This window comes from Rhinolophus sinicus, chromosome 18 (genome assembly GCF_057876585.1).
Source record: "Rhinolophus sinicus isolate RSI-liver-muscle chromosome 18, RSI-T2T, whole genome shotgun sequence".
Lineage (NCBI taxonomy): Eukaryota > Metazoa > Chordata > Mammalia > Chiroptera > Rhinolophidae > Rhinolophus > Rhinolophus sinicus.
The window spans coordinates 67,304,287-67,324,595 of record NC_142518.1 but is presented as its reverse complement, the minus strand read 5'-3'; the positions used below and the strand labels follow the sequence as shown (position 1 = coordinate 67,324,595).

At 43.5% G+C, this 20,309-nt stretch overlaps 1 protein-coding gene across 2 annotated transcripts in view; it reads left to right on the top strand.

Moving 5' to 3' along the window:
- BTK (Bruton tyrosine kinase) overlaps nucleotides 1–19,145 on the top strand; it is a 32,774-nt gene extending 13,629 nt beyond the window's left edge. The window contains exons 4-19 of one of the 2 annotated variants that reach the window (XM_019716678.3): nucleotides 1,322–1,390; nucleotides 2,918–2,999; nucleotides 9,097–9,225; nucleotides 9,535–9,602; nucleotides 10,521–10,705; nucleotides 10,982–11,044; nucleotides 11,640–11,694; nucleotides 11,974–12,053; nucleotides 12,226–12,353; nucleotides 13,235–13,309; nucleotides 13,802–13,973; nucleotides 14,490–14,703; nucleotides 15,712–15,776; nucleotides 16,386–16,504; nucleotides 17,029–17,186; nucleotides 18,949–19,145. In XM_019716678.3, the coding sequence (XP_019572237.1) occupies nucleotides 1,322–1,390; nucleotides 2,918–2,999; nucleotides 9,097–9,225; nucleotides 9,535–9,602; nucleotides 10,521–10,705; nucleotides 10,982–11,044; nucleotides 11,640–11,694; nucleotides 11,974–12,053; nucleotides 12,226–12,353; nucleotides 13,235–13,309; nucleotides 13,802–13,973; nucleotides 14,490–14,703; nucleotides 15,712–15,776; nucleotides 16,386–16,504; nucleotides 17,029–17,186; nucleotides 18,949–19,020 (1,734 nt within the window). In that variant the 3' untranslated portion in view covers nucleotides 19,021–19,145. The remainder of the gene's footprint in view (nucleotides 1–1,321; nucleotides 1,391–2,917; nucleotides 3,000–9,096; nucleotides 9,226–9,534; nucleotides 9,603–10,520; nucleotides 10,706–10,981; nucleotides 11,045–11,639; nucleotides 11,695–11,973; nucleotides 12,054–12,225; nucleotides 12,354–13,234; nucleotides 13,310–13,801; nucleotides 13,974–14,489; nucleotides 14,704–15,711; nucleotides 15,777–16,385; nucleotides 16,505–17,028; nucleotides 17,187–18,948) is intronic. The other variant, XR_012493263.2, reaches the window with a different exon arrangement.
- Nucleotides 19,146–20,309: the final 1,164 nt, after the last annotated feature.

Genomic DNA, 20,309 nt, shown 5'->3' with positions numbered 1-20,309 from the left:
GGGGAACAGGACTTTATTGGGGAACAGTGTGTACTTCCAGGCCTTTTTTCCAAGTCAAGTTGTTGTCCTTTCAATCTTAGTTGTGGAGGGTGCCATTCAGCTTCAAGTTGTTGTGCTTTCAGTCTTAGTTGTAGAGGGCACAGCTCAGCTGCAGGTCCAGTTGCCGATGCTAGTTGCAGGGGGCGCAGCCCACCATCCATTGCAGGAGTCGAGGAATCGAACTGGCAACCTTGTGGTTGAGAGGATGCGCTCCAATCAACTGAGCCATCCGGGAGGCAGCTCAGCTCAAGGTGCCGTGTTCAATCTTAGTTGCAGGGGGCAGAGCCCACCATCCCTTGCAGGACTCGAGGAATTGAACTGGCAACCTTGTGGTTGAGAGCCCACTGGCCCCTGTGGGAATTGAACCGACAGCCTTCGGAGTTAGGAGCATGGAGCTCTAACCGCCTGAGCCACCGGGCCAACCCCAATTCTTAACATTTTTTTAAAATAAATTTTATTAGGGAATATTGGGGAACAGTGTGTTTCTCCAGGGCCCATCAGCTTCAAGTCGTTGTCCTTCAATCTAGTTGTGGAGGGCGCAGCTCAGCTCCAAGTCCACTCACCGTTTTTCAATCTTTATTTGCAGGGGGTGCAGCCCACCATCCCATGCAGGAATTGAACCAGCAACCTTGCTGTTGAGAGCTCGCGCTCTAATCAACTGAGCCATCCGGCCGCCCCTATTCCTAGTACTTTTAAAGAGATCTTGATATACTAATCTTTTAACTGTAATAATATGTTGAAAATATTTTTCCAGTTTTTCATTTATCTCTGAATTTTGTGTATGGTGTTTGTACTATATTAGGTTTTAAAATCTATACCATCAAACTACTTCACCTTTTTTTTCAAGCTTCTGACCTTTTAGCATTATATTAGAAAGGCCTTGCCTCCCACAAGATTATATAAAATAAAGGTTTTTTTCTCAGTCATTCAGTTTCATTTTTTAAACATATATTAAGTTCTTGAATCCATCCAGAATTTACTGTGGTGTGTGGTGTGAAATAGCTACCTAACTGCCCCCCCCCCGCCAATATTAGTGGTTAAATGTTCCAGCACCATTTATTGAGTAACCTCCCTTTCCTCAAGCTGCCTGTGGTTTTTTTGAATGAGTATGTTCTGGATCCTATGGATATGTGTCCTTATTTGGTTATAGGCAGCAGGCACTAAGAATTTGCATTGTCTGTGCAGGACAGCCTTCTGGAGCTACTGCAAAGCACTCCCAGTACATAAGAAAATCCAGGAAAGAACAATGTATCGACCAATAACCGTTTCTTCTTTGTTGCAGAGAAGGGGTGAAGAGTCCGGTGAAATGGAGCAGATCTCAATCATTGAAAGGTTCCCTTACCCCTTCCAGGTGAGGCATTTTCTCTCCCCAGTTCTCAAAGGGACCTGCAACGTAATTGTTAGTGATGGGGTGTGGGACAAAGGGAAGGATACTAAGTCCCAAGGAACAGAAGCTGAGGTGGACAAGGTGGTTGGACTGAGAAATGAGACTGACATGAGCTCAGAGCATTTGTTTTTTCTATTTTCTCAATCTAACATAGCTTCTTTTAGTCTCTACACCTCAAAGAGACTCCATAAAGGCACTAATTCTATTATGGTATGCCTTATCTATGGTAACTACATTGAGAAAGATGCTCTGTTTGTTGAGTGAGCATTTCACTTCCTTCTGGTTCAGCCTATCTGTCGAATGGTGGTCATGTGGGTTGAAAAGTCAGAAAAGGGGTGGAAAGGAGTAGTATTAGGAAGTTTGGTATGGGGAAGACTTATTAAACTTACACACATAAACCTAAATTCGAATGTAGTTTGGAATAACTGAAGAGCCACATAGACATCTGTTTGGTTGATGCATTGTAAGCCATAAAAGAGAACAGGAGCTTCAGATTCGATCTTCAGTGTGGCTTGCTTATGTCCTGAGAACTCTGTAGGCCACATGTCATGAATACAGCAGCCTCTGCAACGGCGAAAGCCAGAAAAGGAAGTGGAAAGTCTCAGGGGAGGGGGCTTTCTGTCATGGATTTATGAGCACAGAAAGACTAACAAGCAAAAAGAAAAATATAAAAGGATCTTGTTCATGTCTTTGACTGTATCAAAGTTTACAAAACCTGTGAAGGAGGGGTGTTTTAGACATACGTTTGCTACCGCTGTGTTTCAACAAGATGACGTTGTTTGGCTGGGCTAGTGGATGATGCTAAACAGTAGATAATTCAAAATTAATTTACATTTGACTTTAGAATCTACTATGTGATGTTTAGTAAGTCTGTGAAATATATTATATGTTTTATGTGAGGTTTTAAAAAAATATTGACTGTTTAATTTGATGACAGTGCTTAATATATACTTTACTCTTTTTAAAGTAGTTTGGTTTATTGTGGCAAATATTGGCAAGGAGAAGCCACTAGACAATGAGGGGGAAATTAGCCATGAATTAAAATTGTGCTCCATATTATCCAAGTGAACAATCCATATGTATTAACCAAGACTTAAGTTATATAAATCATTACTTCAATTCTTCTCTATACAAAGTCAAGGTTTAAGATCATAAAATACCCTTTGTTGGATAAACAAAAATCCTTTCTCCACCATGGGATGAGGAAAACATGAACTAAGTTTACACACAAATTGAAACATAAGTCAAGAGAACCTAGGAATATTCAATAAGCTAAGACCTTCTAAGTTGTATATCCCTGGACATGATTTGCTTAGGTATTCTGCAGATAGTTCACATGACCCTGGCTCAGCTGCTGACTGATGATTCTGCCTTTCTTTATTTTCTACTATGAATATAAAATGTTGTAGCTGAAGATTATTTCCTTCAAGGTCTTTCTTTCTTTTTTCTTCTGAATGCTAACCGCTGAAGTCTGTGTGTCCATTGTCCCAGGTTGTATATGATGAAGGGCCTCTCTATGTCTTCTCCCCAACTGAAGAACTGAGGAAGCGTTGGATTCACCAGCTCAAAAATGGTGAGAATTATTTGGAAAATATGCATGTTTCCAAAGAAAGAAAGAAGGGAAGGAAGGGAGGGAGGGGAGAGGAAAGAAAAAGGAAGAAAGAGGGGGAAAGGAGAAAGGAAGGGAGGGAGGAAAGAAAAATGGATGGAAGGAGGGAAGTGAAAGAAAGGAGAAAGAAGTGGAAGAGAAGGAGGGAGAGAGAGAAGGGAGAGAGGGACGAAAGAAGTAACGTTTCTAATATTAGTGATGCAGTTGAGTTTAATATTGCATCATATGAATAAAAGGTCATATGTTAGACTTTCAACCCAGTTCTACCACTATCTCTGTAGTATAATTTTGTAATTGTAGGTACCTCCATTTCTCTATTTATAAAAAAGTCCCATTCTTTACACTGATTATAAGGGTGGTATGTTATGGCATTCAACGGTTATTGCAATATTTTGAATCCTAAGTATGCAATACATAGTTCCAAAAAACTAAATAGATAATTATGGGAGCCAGAGTAGAGAACCTGCTTCCAAACCCCCTTCTACCACTAATAAGCTGAATGACCTGTGGCAAGTAGGCCAACAAGTTTCTCCGAGTCTCAGTTTCTTCAATTGAAATAGGAATAATAATGATGCCTGACGTACCTACCTCCAAGGTTGTCCTAAAGATCAAATAAGGTAATATATGTGAAAGCATGTGGAAAACTGTAAAGCACTGCACAAGAAAGCACTGTACATATCTTTATGGTGGATACATATTGTCCAAGTAACTATTTCATGTTCCTAGCTTTGAGGACCTAAACCTGAACTTAGTTCCAGCATTTCATATAGACCATACAATGTGTTCAGATAAACTTGACTGTAAATGCTTGTAGCACAGGATGCATGCACACATATTTGTGTATATATATAGCCACATGTCAAGTGACTGAGAGATTAACTGGTTGAGTTGACATCAGGAAAGAGTGCCTAGAGAAACAGGAAGGATGGCAGACTGATAACAGCATGGTTGGGTTATTGCATGACAGCCCTTTGTCTTAATAAACATTTAGATTCTGATACTTGGTGGCTGGCTATATCAGCTTTGCTCAGTCCCTTGAATGCAAGTCAATTGGTCGAAATAAAAATTACCAAATGTTTCAAGCTGAAAGAGGAAAGGAGTGGGAAGAGAAGGGTCATTTATTAAATTTTTGTTATGTGCCAGACACCAAGCTAGATACCTTATCTCATGTAATTCTCATGGCAACCTTGAGCAAACAACAACGATAATAACTAACACTTAATGAGCACTTACTATGTACCAGACCCTGGGCCAAGTGCTTCAAACGTACTAGCTCATTAAATCCTCAGTAAGCTTAGGAAGTATGTATTACTCACCTATTTACAGAGGAGGGAACTGAGGCTCAAAGAGGTTAAGTAACTTGCTCAAGGGCACACAGCTTGTGAGTGGGGAAGCCTGGATTCTTATCACATCGCTAGGTTTGTATGACTCCAGAGAGTAAGCTTATTATATAGTTTTATGCTGCTTGGTTCTCAAGCCCAGAATTTGCACCTGTAGTTGGCTGCAAGATACAGTCATGTGCTGCATAAAGACATTTTGGTCAATGATGGACCGCATATATGATGGTGGTCCCATAAGATTATAATGGAGCTGAGAAATGCCTATTGCCTATTGGCAGTGTAGCCACCATGACATCGTAGCACAATGCATTACCTACATGTTTGTGGTGATGCTGGTATAAACCAGCCTACGAGTCATAAAAAAGTAAAGCACATACAGTTATGCACAGTACATAATACTTGGTAATGATAAAATGGCTATGTTACTGGTTTATGTATTTACTACACTTTATATTATTATTTTAGAGTACGCTTTCTCTACTTATAAAAAGAAGTTTGCTGTAAAACGGTATGCCATGTTATGCCAGAAGCAACCTCATACGTCTTATCACGTCTTTCTATTGCATCATTTTTTCTTGTACTTGCTTTAATCTCATGTAGTTTTGTACACTAACATTCTGTACAGTCTCGTAGCCTAGGAGCAATAGGCTATTCCATATAGCTTAGGTGTGTAGTGGGCTCTATCATCTAAGTTTTTGTAAGTGCACTCTGTGATGTTCGCACAACGATTAAATCACGCATTTCTCAGAATATATCCCCATTGGTAAGCGGTGCAAGTCTGTATTCTAGAGTAAGCCTATGCTGAGTATTATGAGTAGGTGATATCTTGCACCACACAGTTCAGTTATTGGCATGTTTTGAGATAAGAGGCCTTCTTTAGCTCTGGGGGTACAAAACAAGCAAATGCTTCAGTAGTGCTTATTATGATCCAGGATCCTCAAGTTCTTTACGTGTATTAACTCATTTCTTCTTCATATTAACCATATACGGCAGTTATTTTCATCATCCCCATTTACAGATGAGAAAACTGAGGCACAGAGAGGTTAAGTAACTGGCCCAAAGGTACTCAGTCAGTCAGTGGCAGGGTCAGGCTTTGAACTCCATGCTCTGAATGAACAGGCTGTTTCCAAGCCAGGGAAATACTTACAGAGGCTGAGATAGGCGCTCCAGAGGGCATATATATTTGTACTCCTTTGGTTCTCTCCACAGTGCCTCATAAAGTGCCTTGCACACAGAAAGGGACCAATAAATAGCTGTGTTAATTGACTTTTCTGTGGGATTACACAACAACCACCAACTTGTGCTCCACATTGATGGATACCTAGGATTTAGTTTGGAAATAGGGGAAGGTAGATACTCATATACTAGCTGAGGGAGAAACAAAAGAGGAAGAAAATGTGGCATGTACAAGTTAGCATATCCTTTACACTTCAAATACTAATAAAAACCAGTCATAGGTCAGCACAACAAATATTTATTGAGTGCCTACTATCTTCAAGGTATGAGTAATGACCAAGGATAAGAATATCCAGCTTGTAAACTTGGCTTATTGACTCAGATGTTAGCCTTACTATGTTGATTATGCACAGCTATTAAAGGTCATTAGGTAAGTAAAATTACAGTAGAAATAAAGCTAAAACAAACAAACAGAAAACACCACCACTTCAGTTGGGTCATTAGTGTGGGTAGATGCAATTTTGCCTTCCCTTCCCTTATGTTTTACCGAAGGCATTTTTTTCCAGTTGTTCCAGTCCTGGGTGTATGTCTTGTTGAACCTGCTTGGGCTGACAACATGAGCCAAAAAGTAGGTGCCCTTCAACAAAGACCATGATTGCTGGGAGATTTAGGTACAAGTTCTAACAGCCCCAGGTGCTAGTAATGTCAATAGTGAGATAGTCTAGGAGCCATAAAATCCCATTGTAGTGATGTTATCCCATTTTAGGGTAAAATGCACCAATTAAAAATCACTAACATGAAATGGGAATCTCATCAGTGTCCTGGCTACTCGTGATGTCAAGGGGCATGAGGGAGCCTTCTGAGGTGCTGGATCTGGGTGGTGGCTAAATGGTTGTAGACAAATGTGGCTAGCTGTATACCTTAGATATAGGAACTTTATGATATGTAAGTTCTACCTCAATTTAAAAAGTAGGGCCTCAGGTACCTCATATCCAGCTGCCACCTTTTTCCAGTGGCACTTTCCATGCAAAGATTGTATGCCTGAGAACTTAGCTATGGGCTCTCTCCTTCCATTTCCTTGAACATGGCAGCGGATACTTCTATGTTACAATACAAGGAAGTAATTGGCCATATTTACTCTAGAATCTTTGTTTAGTCAAGCCCAATTGAGCCTATTTTAACTGCAACTTCAAAAATAAGCAAATGATGCGACCTCACCAAAATGAATGAGTGGCCTTGGCAAAACTCCAACAACCAGTATGGGAGGAATAATTCATTCATTCCTGAAACAGAATTCTAGACATTATCCTAATAAATATGGGTATGAGACACCAGCCCATCAAGTACTCGGAGAACGTGCACCAACCATTAGTGCTTCCCGTATAGGGCTGGCCCTGTGCATTGGTGAAGTAAGCAGTCTGTCCTAGCCTTCCCACTTAAACACTGTCCTAGTCAGCTCGAACTGTCATATCAAAATACCATAGACTGAGTGGCTTAAACAACAAACATTTATTTCTCACAGTTCTGGAAGCTGGATCCTAGATAAAGGTGCTGTCTAATTTGGTTCTTGGTGAGAACTCTCTGCCTGGCTTGCAGACTGGCCACTTTCTCACTGTGTCCTCACATGGGGGGGAGGGAGAGAGAGAGAGAGAGAGAGAGAGAGAGAGAGAGAGAGAGAGAGAGAGAGAGAGAGAGTAAGAGATATGAATGAATCTCGAGTCTCTTGTTTTAAGGGCACTAATTCCATCATGAGGGCTCTACTCTCATGACCTAATTACCTCCCAAAGTCTCCATCTCCTAGTACTATCACCTTGGGGGCTTCATAATGTGAATTTTGAGGGGACACAAACATTCAGTCCATAACAGACACTCCGCTTTTGCAATTCTCTCCTAAGTAGCTGGAAATATCAGCTCTGGATTAGCCAATAAGAAAAGGACTATCATCTTAAAGGGAACTCTTAAGAGGCAGACATTATTTGGTAATGAGTGTGCTGGAGGTGGGGAGGGCAGGAAGCCTTATGGCTCCTCATTAGCATATTAGCATAGCTTAGTTCATCAGAGTAGTTAGTTGTCAAGAATTCTTGGCATATCTACTGGTGTCCAGGCCTGCACCGGAGGGTCTGCAAAACCCTGGGAGAAGAGTAGTGTAATGGGGGGAGGGGAAGAGGATGGAGGTGATGGCAGCAGTCAGTCCTTGCTGGGAGGAGTATATGGAATATTATTCAGAATTCCCAGTGCCTGGTAATAATAAAAGTCAGAATTTTGATTGGTTTTACTGTTGTTTTAAAATTCTCTATAGACCATGCAGCCCCTTATAGCCTGCGTCCCATCTGAACAGCTCCCACCACCCTACACTTGGTGCAGTAGTGGAGTGCTGAAAAAGTGAGGGGTGAGGGTGGACAAGGTAGAGTGGTTAGAAATCTTAAAATCCATGTTTAGAAAACATGAAGATAGCATGTTTTAAAAGGACAGCACTTTTGTTCCTTTGCCTTTAAAATGCACCTGGCCACCAGAAGGTTCTAGGCTTCCCCCCAAAACCTTAAGTGAGTAGAGTGTGACTTGCAAGCTCTTAAGAACTGGAGTTGGTATCTATAGAGGAAGGTTTTGTTTTGTTTTGTTTCTATCTTTTTACAAAAGTTATGCAGGGCTTCTTCGTATCAGTAAAGGCTGAAATGTGTATGTCCTACAATGTGCGTATTCTTAGACCAGCCTAGGTCTTTGCCCCAATGCTAGCTATTGTCAATTATTTCAGTTGTCGTTGCTTCTGTTGTCTGAAAACATGATCCCAGGATGACTTGTCTGACTTCATGTTGAGGTTCTTGAGATGCCTAACATGCCTGCACATCAGTATTAAAAACCGTAAGACCAATTCCTCCTTCCTACAGACCATGCTATTCTTTTCAAAGTACTTTGTCTTCTAAGAGATTTTTTGAGCCTCACAACCCTGTGAGGGAAATGGAGCTGCTGTGTTTATCCCGCAATGAGCACAACCCACCTTGATGGCCCTAAGATTGAAACCATGTTTATTCTAGAGGCAGAATCACTTCATTTGCCCCTGAGCTCTCTCTGTTGACTATTCTATGAATACAGAAAGCCTGATGCAGAAGTTCTCACTAAGGCAAATATCTCTAAAAGATCACTCAGGGAGCTGGGACATTGGTGTATTGAAAGCTGGAGTGAGAGTTTGGCTTGAGCAAATTGTGTCCCTTATCTGGAAAAGAACACCACAATCAACAACTGCCTTACAGGAAGATTGTAATGGCTACCGAGAAAACATAGATAACATATTTTTGTTCTTGAGCTCTGGAGACATCAGATATTCTTATCATGTTGGTCAGGAGATAGTCATCATGACTGACCACTGAAGAGAACTGCACAGGAACTCTCCAGGGCCACACATGTGAGCCAACTGGCCCTGTTGTCTGCTTCTCTTCAGGGCAGTTGTTTGAAGCTCACCACTAAGCTCAAAGAGGAAAAAATGGAAATGGTGGATTCTCCCACATGTCAGATGTGACCTCCCTCTCTTCTCTTCTCTCCTGTTACAGTAATCCGGTACAACAGTGATCTCGTACAGAAATACCACCCTTGCTTCTGGATCGACGGGCAGTATCTTTGCTGCTCTCAGACAGCCAAAAATGCTATGGGCTGCCAAATTTTGGAGAACAGGAATGGAAGTAAGAGATCTGATCAATATAATTTCTCCCTGCTTTGACTCTATCACCCACTCACAAGGGTCTATCAAACCCAGGTTTGTACATTTTGGCTACTGCACAGAGGGTCCTGGGAGAGGAAATCAGTGGGGGCCGAAATTCAGCCAGTGCCCGACTCTCCAAGCCGTGCGACCTGGCATGGGGCTGTATCCACCCAGACTTTTCCTAACTTGCTAAAGGCACTGTGGATGAGAGCAAAGTCCCTGACCAAACCTGTCCCCGGGCCCTTTCTTAGGATACATTCTGTATCATCACCGGTTTCTTATTTTGCAGGTTTAAAACCTGGGAGTTCTCACAGGAAGACAAAAAAGCCTCTTCCTCCTACGCCTGAGGAGGACCAGGTATACAGGGAAGTTGGGTGCTACTACTGCTCAAACAGAAACTTACAGTCACCAGGGAAAACACACCAGAGTCTTAGAATTCCACTGGGACTTGGCACTGTTAATTGGTGTTCTTGCTGAGACAGGGAATTTGTCCTTCTAATTAGGACTTCCTCTTTAGTGGAATGAGAGAGGGCTATTAGGAAGCTCTTGGCAACCATTTAATCCAATCGCCTGTTTAAAACAAAACAAAGCCCAGTTTTTTAAAATGAAAAATATTTTCAAACATAAAGTTGAAAGAATTTAATAGTAAACACCCATATACCCAATACCTTGATCCTACCACTAATACATTACTTTAAAACTTGATATTTTGGGTAACTTTTTGAGATCTAGAAAGCCCTTCCTCATATATAGACATAGCTCAGGGATACTGCGGGTTCAGTTCCAGACCACTGCAATAAAGCGAGTTGTAATATTTTTGCTGGTGGAGGGTCTTGCCTTCAATTCGTAAAAAAATGCAACATTTATAAAGTGCGATAAAGTAGGGCAGGAATTATTATGTTCATTTCACAAATAAGAAAACTGAGATTCAAAGCCACTTAGTAGACCCATGTACCAGTTTAGTGCCAAATAGGTTTCCCGATCATATCTGTACATGGTTTTTATCCTGGAAGAAAATACTGATGTCTGGGTGACATCCCCAGGAATTCTGATGTAATTGGTCTGGGAAACTGCCTGGGTGTCAGGATTGTTAAATGCTCTCTACACAATTCTGATGTGCACTCCAGGCTGAGAACTCCTGTGTAAGTGCTTAAAAAATGGATGCTGAACACTATGCCTGATTTGAATTACAATGGTAGCTCTAGGAAGCCAGAGTTGGGAGCCAGTACTTGATGTCTAGCCAAACCACCCTACTTTTTTCTACTACCTACACAGATCTTGAAAAAGCCACTGCCCCCCGAGCCAACAGCCGTGCCCATCTCAAGTGAACTGAAAAAGGTTGTAGCCCTTTATGATTACATGCCAATGAATGCAAATGATCTACAGCTGCGGAAAGGCGATGAATATTTTATCCTGGAGGAGAGCAACTTACCCTGGTGGCGAGCACGAGATAAAAATGGGTGAGTCCACACCAGCCCTACACCTAGGAACCTCTCTGAGCCTGTAGGGTCTGGCCCACATGTTGTCATACACATGTAATCAATGCTGCACGTGCAGAAGCTACATACTTCACTGGCCTAGCAATGGGTTAGTGATATGATCCATTTCGAGGGAGGGGCGTGGCTTAAGTACCTCCATTGGAGATTGGTTCTGAGTGCAGGGATACGGGCGTATGATTCTGTCTCTCCCCCAGGATGGGGAGTGCTGGATGATCTACCACAATGTCTCCTCTACAGGCAGGAAGGCTACATCCCTAATAACTATGTCACTGAAGCAGAAGACTCCATTGAAATGTATGAGTGAGTATGCTTATGTTCCCAGTGCATGATCTTCCAGGAGAAATAAAATATAGTGTATACTTTTTTGTAGTTTCAACAAAATTTTGATTTCAAGATACTTTATTAAAGTCACTGCCAACTAGGTCAAATGATGCCATCACCCCAAGTTAGTACCTTCAGCTTATCCTCATCCCAAACAACATCTGCTTATGAGAGCTGGAGAGATCGCCATGCCCCCCAAATCCAGAAGAACCACACTCAAAGAAAGAGTTGACAACCTAATAGAAAACATTTGAAAGGGTGACTATGTCAAACTTCTGCCATTGTCCTCTCTCCCTAATCATGGAAGTGGATTGTTGAGTGCCCTGTCCCTGAATCCTTCCCTGCAACCTCTGCCACTTACCTTTGCCCTCCACTCTCCATTTCCATGAGTTTTCAGTGCCAACCGGGGTTTGGGAAAGGGAAGCAGTTGTGTTACCCACAAGACAAGAACTCAGTATATAGGGGTTCAGTGAACTGACTGAATCACTGGCATGGATGAGCCCTGGAGGGCACTTTAATCTTGGAGTCACTTACATCATGGCCTAGGAGTCACTCAAGCACTCTCTCTTTACAGGTGGTATTCCAAACACATGACTCGGAGTCAAGCTGAAGAACTGCTAAAGCAAGAGGTAAGTGTGTGGCCACAAGCAAACAGCATTCTCCTTCCACAAGTGAGGCTCCTGAGTTGAGGGCTTGCTGCTGTCCACCACCTTTGGGCAAGGCAGTGTCACGAACATCATTTTACGGAGTCCCAATTACACTTTTCAATATCAAAAGCAATGAGGCTGCAGCTGAAACATGGCATTTGGCAGTGAAATCAGGGGTTCTAATTTCTCCCAGGTTTGGGCAACTAGGACACAAGTGTGAGCACCGCTTCCTTACAATCAGTTTCTTTTTCATTGTTTCAGGGGAAGGAAGGAGGTTTCATTGTCAGAGACTCCAGCAAAGCTGGAAAATATACTGTGTCTGTGTTCGCTAAATCTACAGGGTGAGTGCTACTGTTCCAAGGCCCTGGGGACAAAGGACAGGGGTGCCCACCCAACAGCTTCTTAATGGTCTGACCCTCCTATTTCCTCTGTCCCTTAAACTTATCTCACTTCACTTCTTGGGTTCCACTGACCCTTGTTCCCAAGTTGCTGACTCAGAATCCACTTCTTCAGGGACCCTCAAGGGGTGATACGCCATTATGTTGTGTGTTCCACACCTCAGAACCAGTATTACCTGGCTGAGAAGCACCTTTTCAGCACCATCCCAGAGCTCATTAACTACCATCAGCATAACTCTGCAGGTGAGTACCAGTGGCACTAGAGAAGAAGGGTGTAACAAGAAACCAGGAGAAGCAATTGAGGACAAGGTGGTGAGGGAAAGAATAAGCCTCACAGGGCAGTAAGAATTACCGTAGCTGTGCAAGTCAACCGGAGGTCAACTACACAGGTGGTCAAAGGCAAACCTTATACCCATAGGGACTGATCTCTTATTTGATGATTGATGCTCAGTGCTAAGGGAAGACATAGAAGAGACTGGTGATTAATCAATCAGCAAGTATTCACTGAGTTACTACTGTGTAGTCAGCAATTTCCTTGGTATTAGAGGAAAATTATTAACTGAGATCCTTGCCCTCTCAAAGAATATACAGGTTAGAAAACATCAGACGAGACAAGACAGTTTTCAAGTACAGTTAAGTCTTCACTTAACGTTGCTGATAAGTTCAATGGCTTTAAGTAAAATGACATATAATAAAACCAACTTTACCATAGGTTAATTGAGATAAACAAGATTTAAGTTCCTAGGGCATCTCATCAACATAATTAAACAACGTTATTTGAGGACCTGCTTTAGTATAGACATTCTAAAAACTGGGAGACTGGTGAGGGGAAAAGCTTCAGTGAGAAGGTAGAATGTGAGTTAAGCCTGGGCTGGGAGCTGGGGATGTATTTAGTTGGGGAGTCTTTTTCCACTAGCGTTTTCTCTTCTTTTTTCGTCCCTGAAAACTCTTATGAGAGGAGAAACTTCCAGAAAAAAACTGGGTTTGTGGAAATCTTCTGGGATTCAAAATGTACTAGAAAAATGGACATCGGAAGTGTGAGGTTTTAAGTGAGGGTGTGTGAGGTGTCCCACCGCCTACACCCTACACTGCACTAGCAGCATGACTCTCTCTGTATGTTTCAGGACTCATATCTAGGCTCAAATATCCAGTGTCTCAACAAAACAAGAATGCGCCTTCCACCGCAGGCCTGGGCTACGGTAACTGCTTATTTCTCTGGGGTAGGGTGGACGGGCCAGTTGCAAGGACTACCTTTGGCAGATCCAATTAGACTTGCCTCACCAGAGTCCTTGCAGCACACTCTTCTGCACTAGATGACTCCAGGAAGGTTAAGACAGAGTGCAACAGGTTATTTAATAATTTTCTCCCTCTGGTGGCTCCTACTGGGACTGCAAGAATGTAGATTCATAAAGGTTTAATTGTGGTAAAAAGAAAACATAATCATAAAGGGTTTTACGAGGTCGTCTAATCTATCTTCTTGCCTTATGGCTAACTTGCACCTAAAATTCCCAGATTACTTCAACAAGTAACTCCTTGTCCCTGAGATTTACCTGAGCAAAGATGGATTAGTATTCTTGAGAATTTCCGTTTTACTGCTTGCCTATTTCTACACCCAGTAGGGATTCTTATCTATTGTAGAAATTATACATACATGACTCCCAAAGACTCACACCAAGGCTCTGTTGTTATAGGATCATGGGAAATTGATCCAAAAGATCTGACCTTCTTGAAGGAGCTGGGGACCGGACAATTTGGGGTAGTGAAGTATGGGAAATGGAGAGGCCAGTATGACGTGGCCATCAAGATGATCAAAGAAGGCTCCATGTCTGAGGATGAGTTCATTGAAGAAGCCAAAGTCATGATGTGAGTTACAATCCAACTCAACTCTCAATCCAGTTGAGGGAGTCTAGGAATTACGAGGACAACTCACTGTGGTTTAAGGTGACTTTCAGTGAGAGAGATTTGAGACCAGGGCTTGAGTTCAAACTTTGACAGGTGGGAGTCCTAACTGTTAAGGTAATCATTTATCTGCCTTAGATATTGGTTGAGATTAGTGTTGATCATGGGTGTTTACCATCTTAGTAGCATTTGGGGTAGTTGTAAAAAATGAGATTTTCAAAAGGAAGACTGATTCTGATTTAGCCTTAGTGTTTATTCAGCTCTGGGGTTGTTTCTGATCTATTAATGGCTTCCAAGTCCCTGCTCACCCTCATATATTAGGCATGTTTGGGGTTTAGGGTGGGAAGGAGGAAAGTCAGCTTGCTACTGGGGTCCTTTATCTGACACTCTACGCCCAGGCTAACCCCTTTTCACCCCAGTCCCTTTCTGACTGGAATGCAGAGCCAGAAGGGGAGGACTGGTTCATTGCCTCTCCTGTAGGAATCTTTCCCATGCGAAGCTGGTGCAGTTGTATGGCGTCTGCACCAAACAGCGCCCGATCTTCATCATCACTGAGTACATGGCCAATGGCTGCCTCCTGAACTACCTCAGGGAGATGCGCCGCTTCCAGACTCAGCAGCTGCTGGAGATGTGCAAGGATGTCTGTGAAGCCATGGAATACCTGGAGTCAAAGCAGTTCCTACACCGAGACCTGGTGGGTCCTCAGTAGGATTAGCCTGAGACCAAGGGCTCAGGGGGTGGGAAGTCGCAGAGGAAGACATATCATACGTGGATAAGGAGGGCTGCTGGAGCCATCATTTCAGTTTTATCTAAAAAAAAACCAAAACACTAAAAGTTAGGTGAGCCTCTGCCCCAGTGGTCAGCCAGTCAAGGATGTCCAGCCTCAATACCATGAGCTCTGCCATGGTGGCAGTCACTCACAGCCCCCTGCCACACCAAGGAAATGGGGGGGTCTTTCAGGGGCAGACGGGCAACACTGCTTCCCAATGGGACTGCTCCTGGCACAGAGCCATCATTTGGTTACATCACAGTCACAAACTGGGGACCTGTGGATGGATTTTTTAAATGTTATATATTAGTTAGCAAACAAAAAGAAACATTTCACATTAAAAAAAAAAACCCTGAATGTCCAGCTTCTCTTGAAAATCTAGACTATCTTGTAACCCTGGATCCACAATCTCATAGGCCATCTAACAGTGGGCTGGAGCTGAGGAGCAGCTGCCTCCCTTACACCAGCAGCATGCTCTCCACTTTCTCGCAACCTCCGCCCACCCCCCTTCACTCTATCACTGCCTGCCTGCTCTGGAGGCATCAGACTTTTTGCTCCTGTTTATTTCAGCCAGGCCAAAGCTCAAAGGGCCCTCGTCCCACTGGCAGAAAAAGAAAACACACTTGTCTTCTGTTGTTGTCCCTTAATTCGCTCAGCATTTCAGTGCAGGAAGGGGTGTCATGGAATTGTCAATGTGAATGAAATCATTGTTCACGTCCTCAGTGTCTTATGACTTCACAGCACATGGCTTTCCATGTGGTGGAAATGCATCACCATTGCTCAGTGGCATCATGTGACTCCTGTTAGGTGGCAAGGTGTCTCTAATTGAAGGTGATGAAGCCGTCCTGGCTTCATTTCCCTGGTGGGCAGAAGCTTTGTGCCTTTAACCTATGTGCCAGGGATGGAGTCTCACTGCTATCCGTTGCACTACAGGCAGCTCGAAACTGTTTGGTAAACGATCAAGGAGTTGTTAAAGTATCTGACTTCGGCCTGTCCAGGTGAGTGTGCCTTTTTCATCTTTCCCTCTAAAGGTACAAATAGCACAGTACAAACACGAGGAGGCGTTATAGTTTTCAATCCTCTCCCTTTCTTTTTTCTCATTCTAGTCTTTTCCCAACATTTTTCTATACCTTTTCTTTCTCTGAATGATTTAAATCACTTCTTTCATCCTTTTTATTGTTATATCCTTTTCTTCTCCTTTTTCCCCACCCCTCTTTTTTTTAAGTGAATCTTCCCAATACCTTATTGTGATCTGTTAATCCTGTTGACTTTACTCCATCCTGCCTTCTTTCCTAATCAGTGTAAGTACCACTGACAATTGCAGAATAGAAGGAAGGGGAAGAGAAAAAATGAGAAAGGAAAACGAAGAGGAAGGGACTACGTATTACATCTTATTTCACTCAATCCTTGCTGTAACTATATTGTTAATCAGGAAAGCTAAATCAGACATAAAAATAGGAATATATTAAAAATAACATTTGTAAAAGACACTGGCTGGCCTGTAGGCATGTATGTATTTGTACAACTCTTGTGACTGTGCCAGGAAAACTTAAGCAAATATCAAGCTCTTCAAATCCGAACCATAACAAGTCCTGAATCCTTTGTAGGTATGTTCTGGATGATGAATACACAAGCTCAGTAGGCTCCAAATTTCCAGTCCGGTGGTCTCCACCAGAAGTCCTTATGTACAGCAAGTTCAGCAGCAAATCTGACATTTGGGCTTTTGGTGAGTGGATAAGATTAAACAGATTATGCAGCTCAAAGGAGGAGGAACACAATGGGGAAACTGACACTTTGCAACCTGCACAGAGAGATTATTTTTTCTTGCTTTAATTCACCTAAGCTTTAGGGAATGCCTACTATGTCAGGCACCACAGGGTTTCTGAGGATAAAACCAGTAAACAAGACACGATCCCTGCCTTCTTAGAACTTACAGTATATTGACGGGAACCAACCGTTCAGTATTCGACAGCTTCTGAATACTGATTATGTACCAGGGACTCTGCCAGACCCTACAATCACAAAGACAAATAAGATGCCGTCTCTCTCCTGGAGGATCTAATGGTGCAGTGCAAACCCTGATTACCTCCAGTGTGGTCAGTACTATAGCAGAAGTTTGATCAAAATGCAAGACACACAGAGGGGGGAATCAGCTGAGTCTAATCTTTGAGGTTGCTATAGGAAGACTAGGATCTCTACTACCAAAAAAGACTGCAAACTGACTTAATACTTTTCTCCCCCATTTTCTAGGGGTTTTGATGTGGGAGATTTACTCTCTGGGGAAGATGCCATATGAGAGATTTACTAACAGTGAAACCGCTGAACACATTGCCCAAGGCCTGCGTCTCTACAGGCCTCATCTAGCTTCAGAGCGGGTATATACCATCATGTACAGCTGTTGGCATGAAGTAAGTGTTTTACTGGGACCTCTTAAATTATTTCTTTGAACCTCCTTTCCCATTTAGCCGGTCAGGCCCCCAGTCCCCACTCTCCCTGGCTGCATGGAGCTGTACACATTCTTAGACCTCTGCCTGCACCCCAATCCTTTTATAGCCAGAGGCTTTCCCAGGCCCACTCCAGTCTCACTAGAGTATTATTAGCAGACCCCAATAGCAACTGAGCTTTAGGGAGAGGTGTTGCCCTGAGACCATGTCACCTAGCCTACCCAGGCAGCCAAAGGCACTCGGACAACTACATATATAGACATTAAAAAAGAAAAGTCATTAAAATTTGTGTTGATTCCTTTGGGAGTCTTTGACCCTTTCTTCTACTTTACTAACTGCCAACCTTCTCTGGCTGTGGTCCTAAGTGAGATTTAAAAACAAACAAACAAACAAAAACAACCCTATGACTTGAAAGGAAACTAAAGTAGGTAGTGATCTATTTTTTTAAAATGTGGTGCAATATGGGGCATGCGGTATTTTGAAAATAAGGAGCCTGTCCCACTATTACTAAAATGCTTTGCTGCTCTCTCCTTGGGTTCTTCCAATGGTGCCTTCTCCATTTTTCAGTAGCTACTTGGCAACCTTAATTTGGCAACCTAAATCTCTCGTAGGAAATAAATGTTCAGCTCTTAGTTCTGCCCTTCTAAAATAAGAAAAGTGTCCAAGAAGCGCATGTGAATCTGGAGCCCTTTTGGTGGCATGAAAAATTGAGGATCTGAATTAGAGCATGGCACATTTCCCTTCAACAAGTGACGGGGGTCCCAAAGAAAGTGTAGAGAAAGGGAGGACCCCATAGAGCCATTTTCCTTCTCTCTCCTCAGGATTCAGGGTGATTGGCTATGCTCCCTCCAAACTAGGGTACCCTCACTCTGCTAGTCAGCTGTTTCAGATGGGCACTTTCTCCACGGCCTGTTTAAAGTAGCAGTCTTGAAACTGGCTGCACATCAGAATCCCTGGGGAACTCTTAAAACTACAGATGACTGGGTCTTATCCCCAGAGATTCTGATTAGGTGTATCTGGAGAGGGACCCAGAAATGTCTTCTTAAATTTCCCAGGAAATTCTGATACTCAGATAGGTTTGAGAACCACTGATTCAAAGGAACAAGAAATTGATGGCTTTTTGATTCTGATGCATTGAGACCTTTCTGGCATGAATATGCCCTGAATCACCACATACCTCAGGGGCTTATGGACTATGGCTGTCACAAAGAGCCTTAGTCTGGAGACCAGACAGTGGTAATGAAAGGTCCCAGGTACTCAGGATCCCTGCCCAGTGATGCCGCCGGTGGTCTTGAAATGTTCGTTCTTTTGTTAACTTTGGCTATGAGAATGATAGAAACAGTGTTTGAAACCAAACTAAAAATTATCAGAGTTTATAGGATTTCAGTTGTCGACCACTTAAACTTTTTTGGTAGCCATTTTCAGTTGAGGAGCCAAAATAAGAATGCATTGGTGTACAATTATGTAACGAATTTGCCCTGTTTTAATCAATATGTTTGTCAGTTTAATTTGCAAATTGTCCTCATCACATTAATGACCTGAGTTACTAAAGATGGAAAGTGCACAAGGATTTTATGGAGCACTACTATTTTTCCTTTTTTGTAATCGACAGGTTATGTTACTGGGCATAGAGTATATACTTAAACACTTGCTGCTTACTCACTGCATTTCCCTGAAATTCTGGATTCTAGCCCACTAAACACTCTTACTTTTTCTTTGGTTTTAGAAAGCAGATGAACGTCCCACTTTCAAAATTCTTCTGAGCAATATTCTAGATGTCATGGATGAAGAATCCTGAGCTCGCCAATAAGCTTCCCAGTTCTACTCGCCTCCACAAGCCCCAATTTCACTTTCTAGGAGGAAAACCCAGGCTACCGGCCCTGGAGCCTTTGTGCTCTCGCTGAATACACAAAGGGCCCTCTCTACATCTAGGACTGCCTCTTTTTTTTGATTCCCTGGGATAGTACCTTCTGAGCAAAGGAATTGTTGTGCCTGGTTCTGTCCCCCAGAGAGGAAATTTCCCAAGAGTATTAAGACAGACTGAAATTGGAATGGAAACAGTTTTGGGGAGGGAGGGATGTAAATAGCCTCACAAAGGGTCCAACAGCTCTTTGGGTCGGCATTAGAGCCTGGGGGGAGGAAAGCCAAATTTGGCCAGAATAAAAATGGGAGGGGAGGGTGTTTTGATAAAATAAAATTAGTGGAAAGCATGAAGATTTCTTGCTATGTCGATTAATCATGCAGCCTCCCCAGCCTCCCTGAAGCGCCTGTGTTCCGGATAACTGTTGTGTGGCATTGGCTTGGCATATTCCTACCTTGAGAACTGGACAGGATCTTTAGCATTTAACCCTTCCGGCTCTTGGAATCAGAGACGAACTCACAAGCCAAAGCACAGTGCATCGCCTGGCACACAGTAGGCATGCAGTTTTATCGGAATAACGCTGACAGTTGGGGACATATTCTGCCGGAGCCTCGTTTCCCCACATCAGGAGAGGAAAATCATCAAAGAACTAGAGCCAGGGGCCCAGGACAGCTAAGAGACTGGCCCAGCAGTCCCTGCCGGGCACCAACACGGCTGCTGGCAAAGCGCTGGCCAGTTTAGAAGCCAGCAGATGCGGGGTTGTTTGGCCGGCCAGTAACGGGCCACGTGGTCTGCAGCAATTTCCTTTTTTTTTTCTTTTCTTTTTACTTAATTCTTTTCTTTTCGGAATAACGTCTGGACAGCGCCCAGGCCCTGGGATGCAAGCCCTGAGACCTCAGTGCGCAGGCCCGGCGCTGCCACGCGGATCGCCGAGCAGGGAAGGGGGCGCAGGTGGGAGCGGGACGCGGGGGCGGCCGGGAAGAGCGCCCGGGGGGGGGGGTCAGGGAGTGGGAGCAGGGCCGGGGGCGCGAGCGGCACTGGAGCGCGCGGGTGGCCCGAAGGAACGTCGGGCACGGGCAGAGGCAGGGGGCGGGGCTAGGGGCGCAGATCGGAGCGGGACACGGGGGCAGCCGGGGGCCCGAGGCGGCGCTGGGGACGCAAGCGGGAGCGAGGCAAGTGAGCGACCAGGAGGCGTGCAGAGCGGGGGTTAGGGGTGGGGCTCAGGG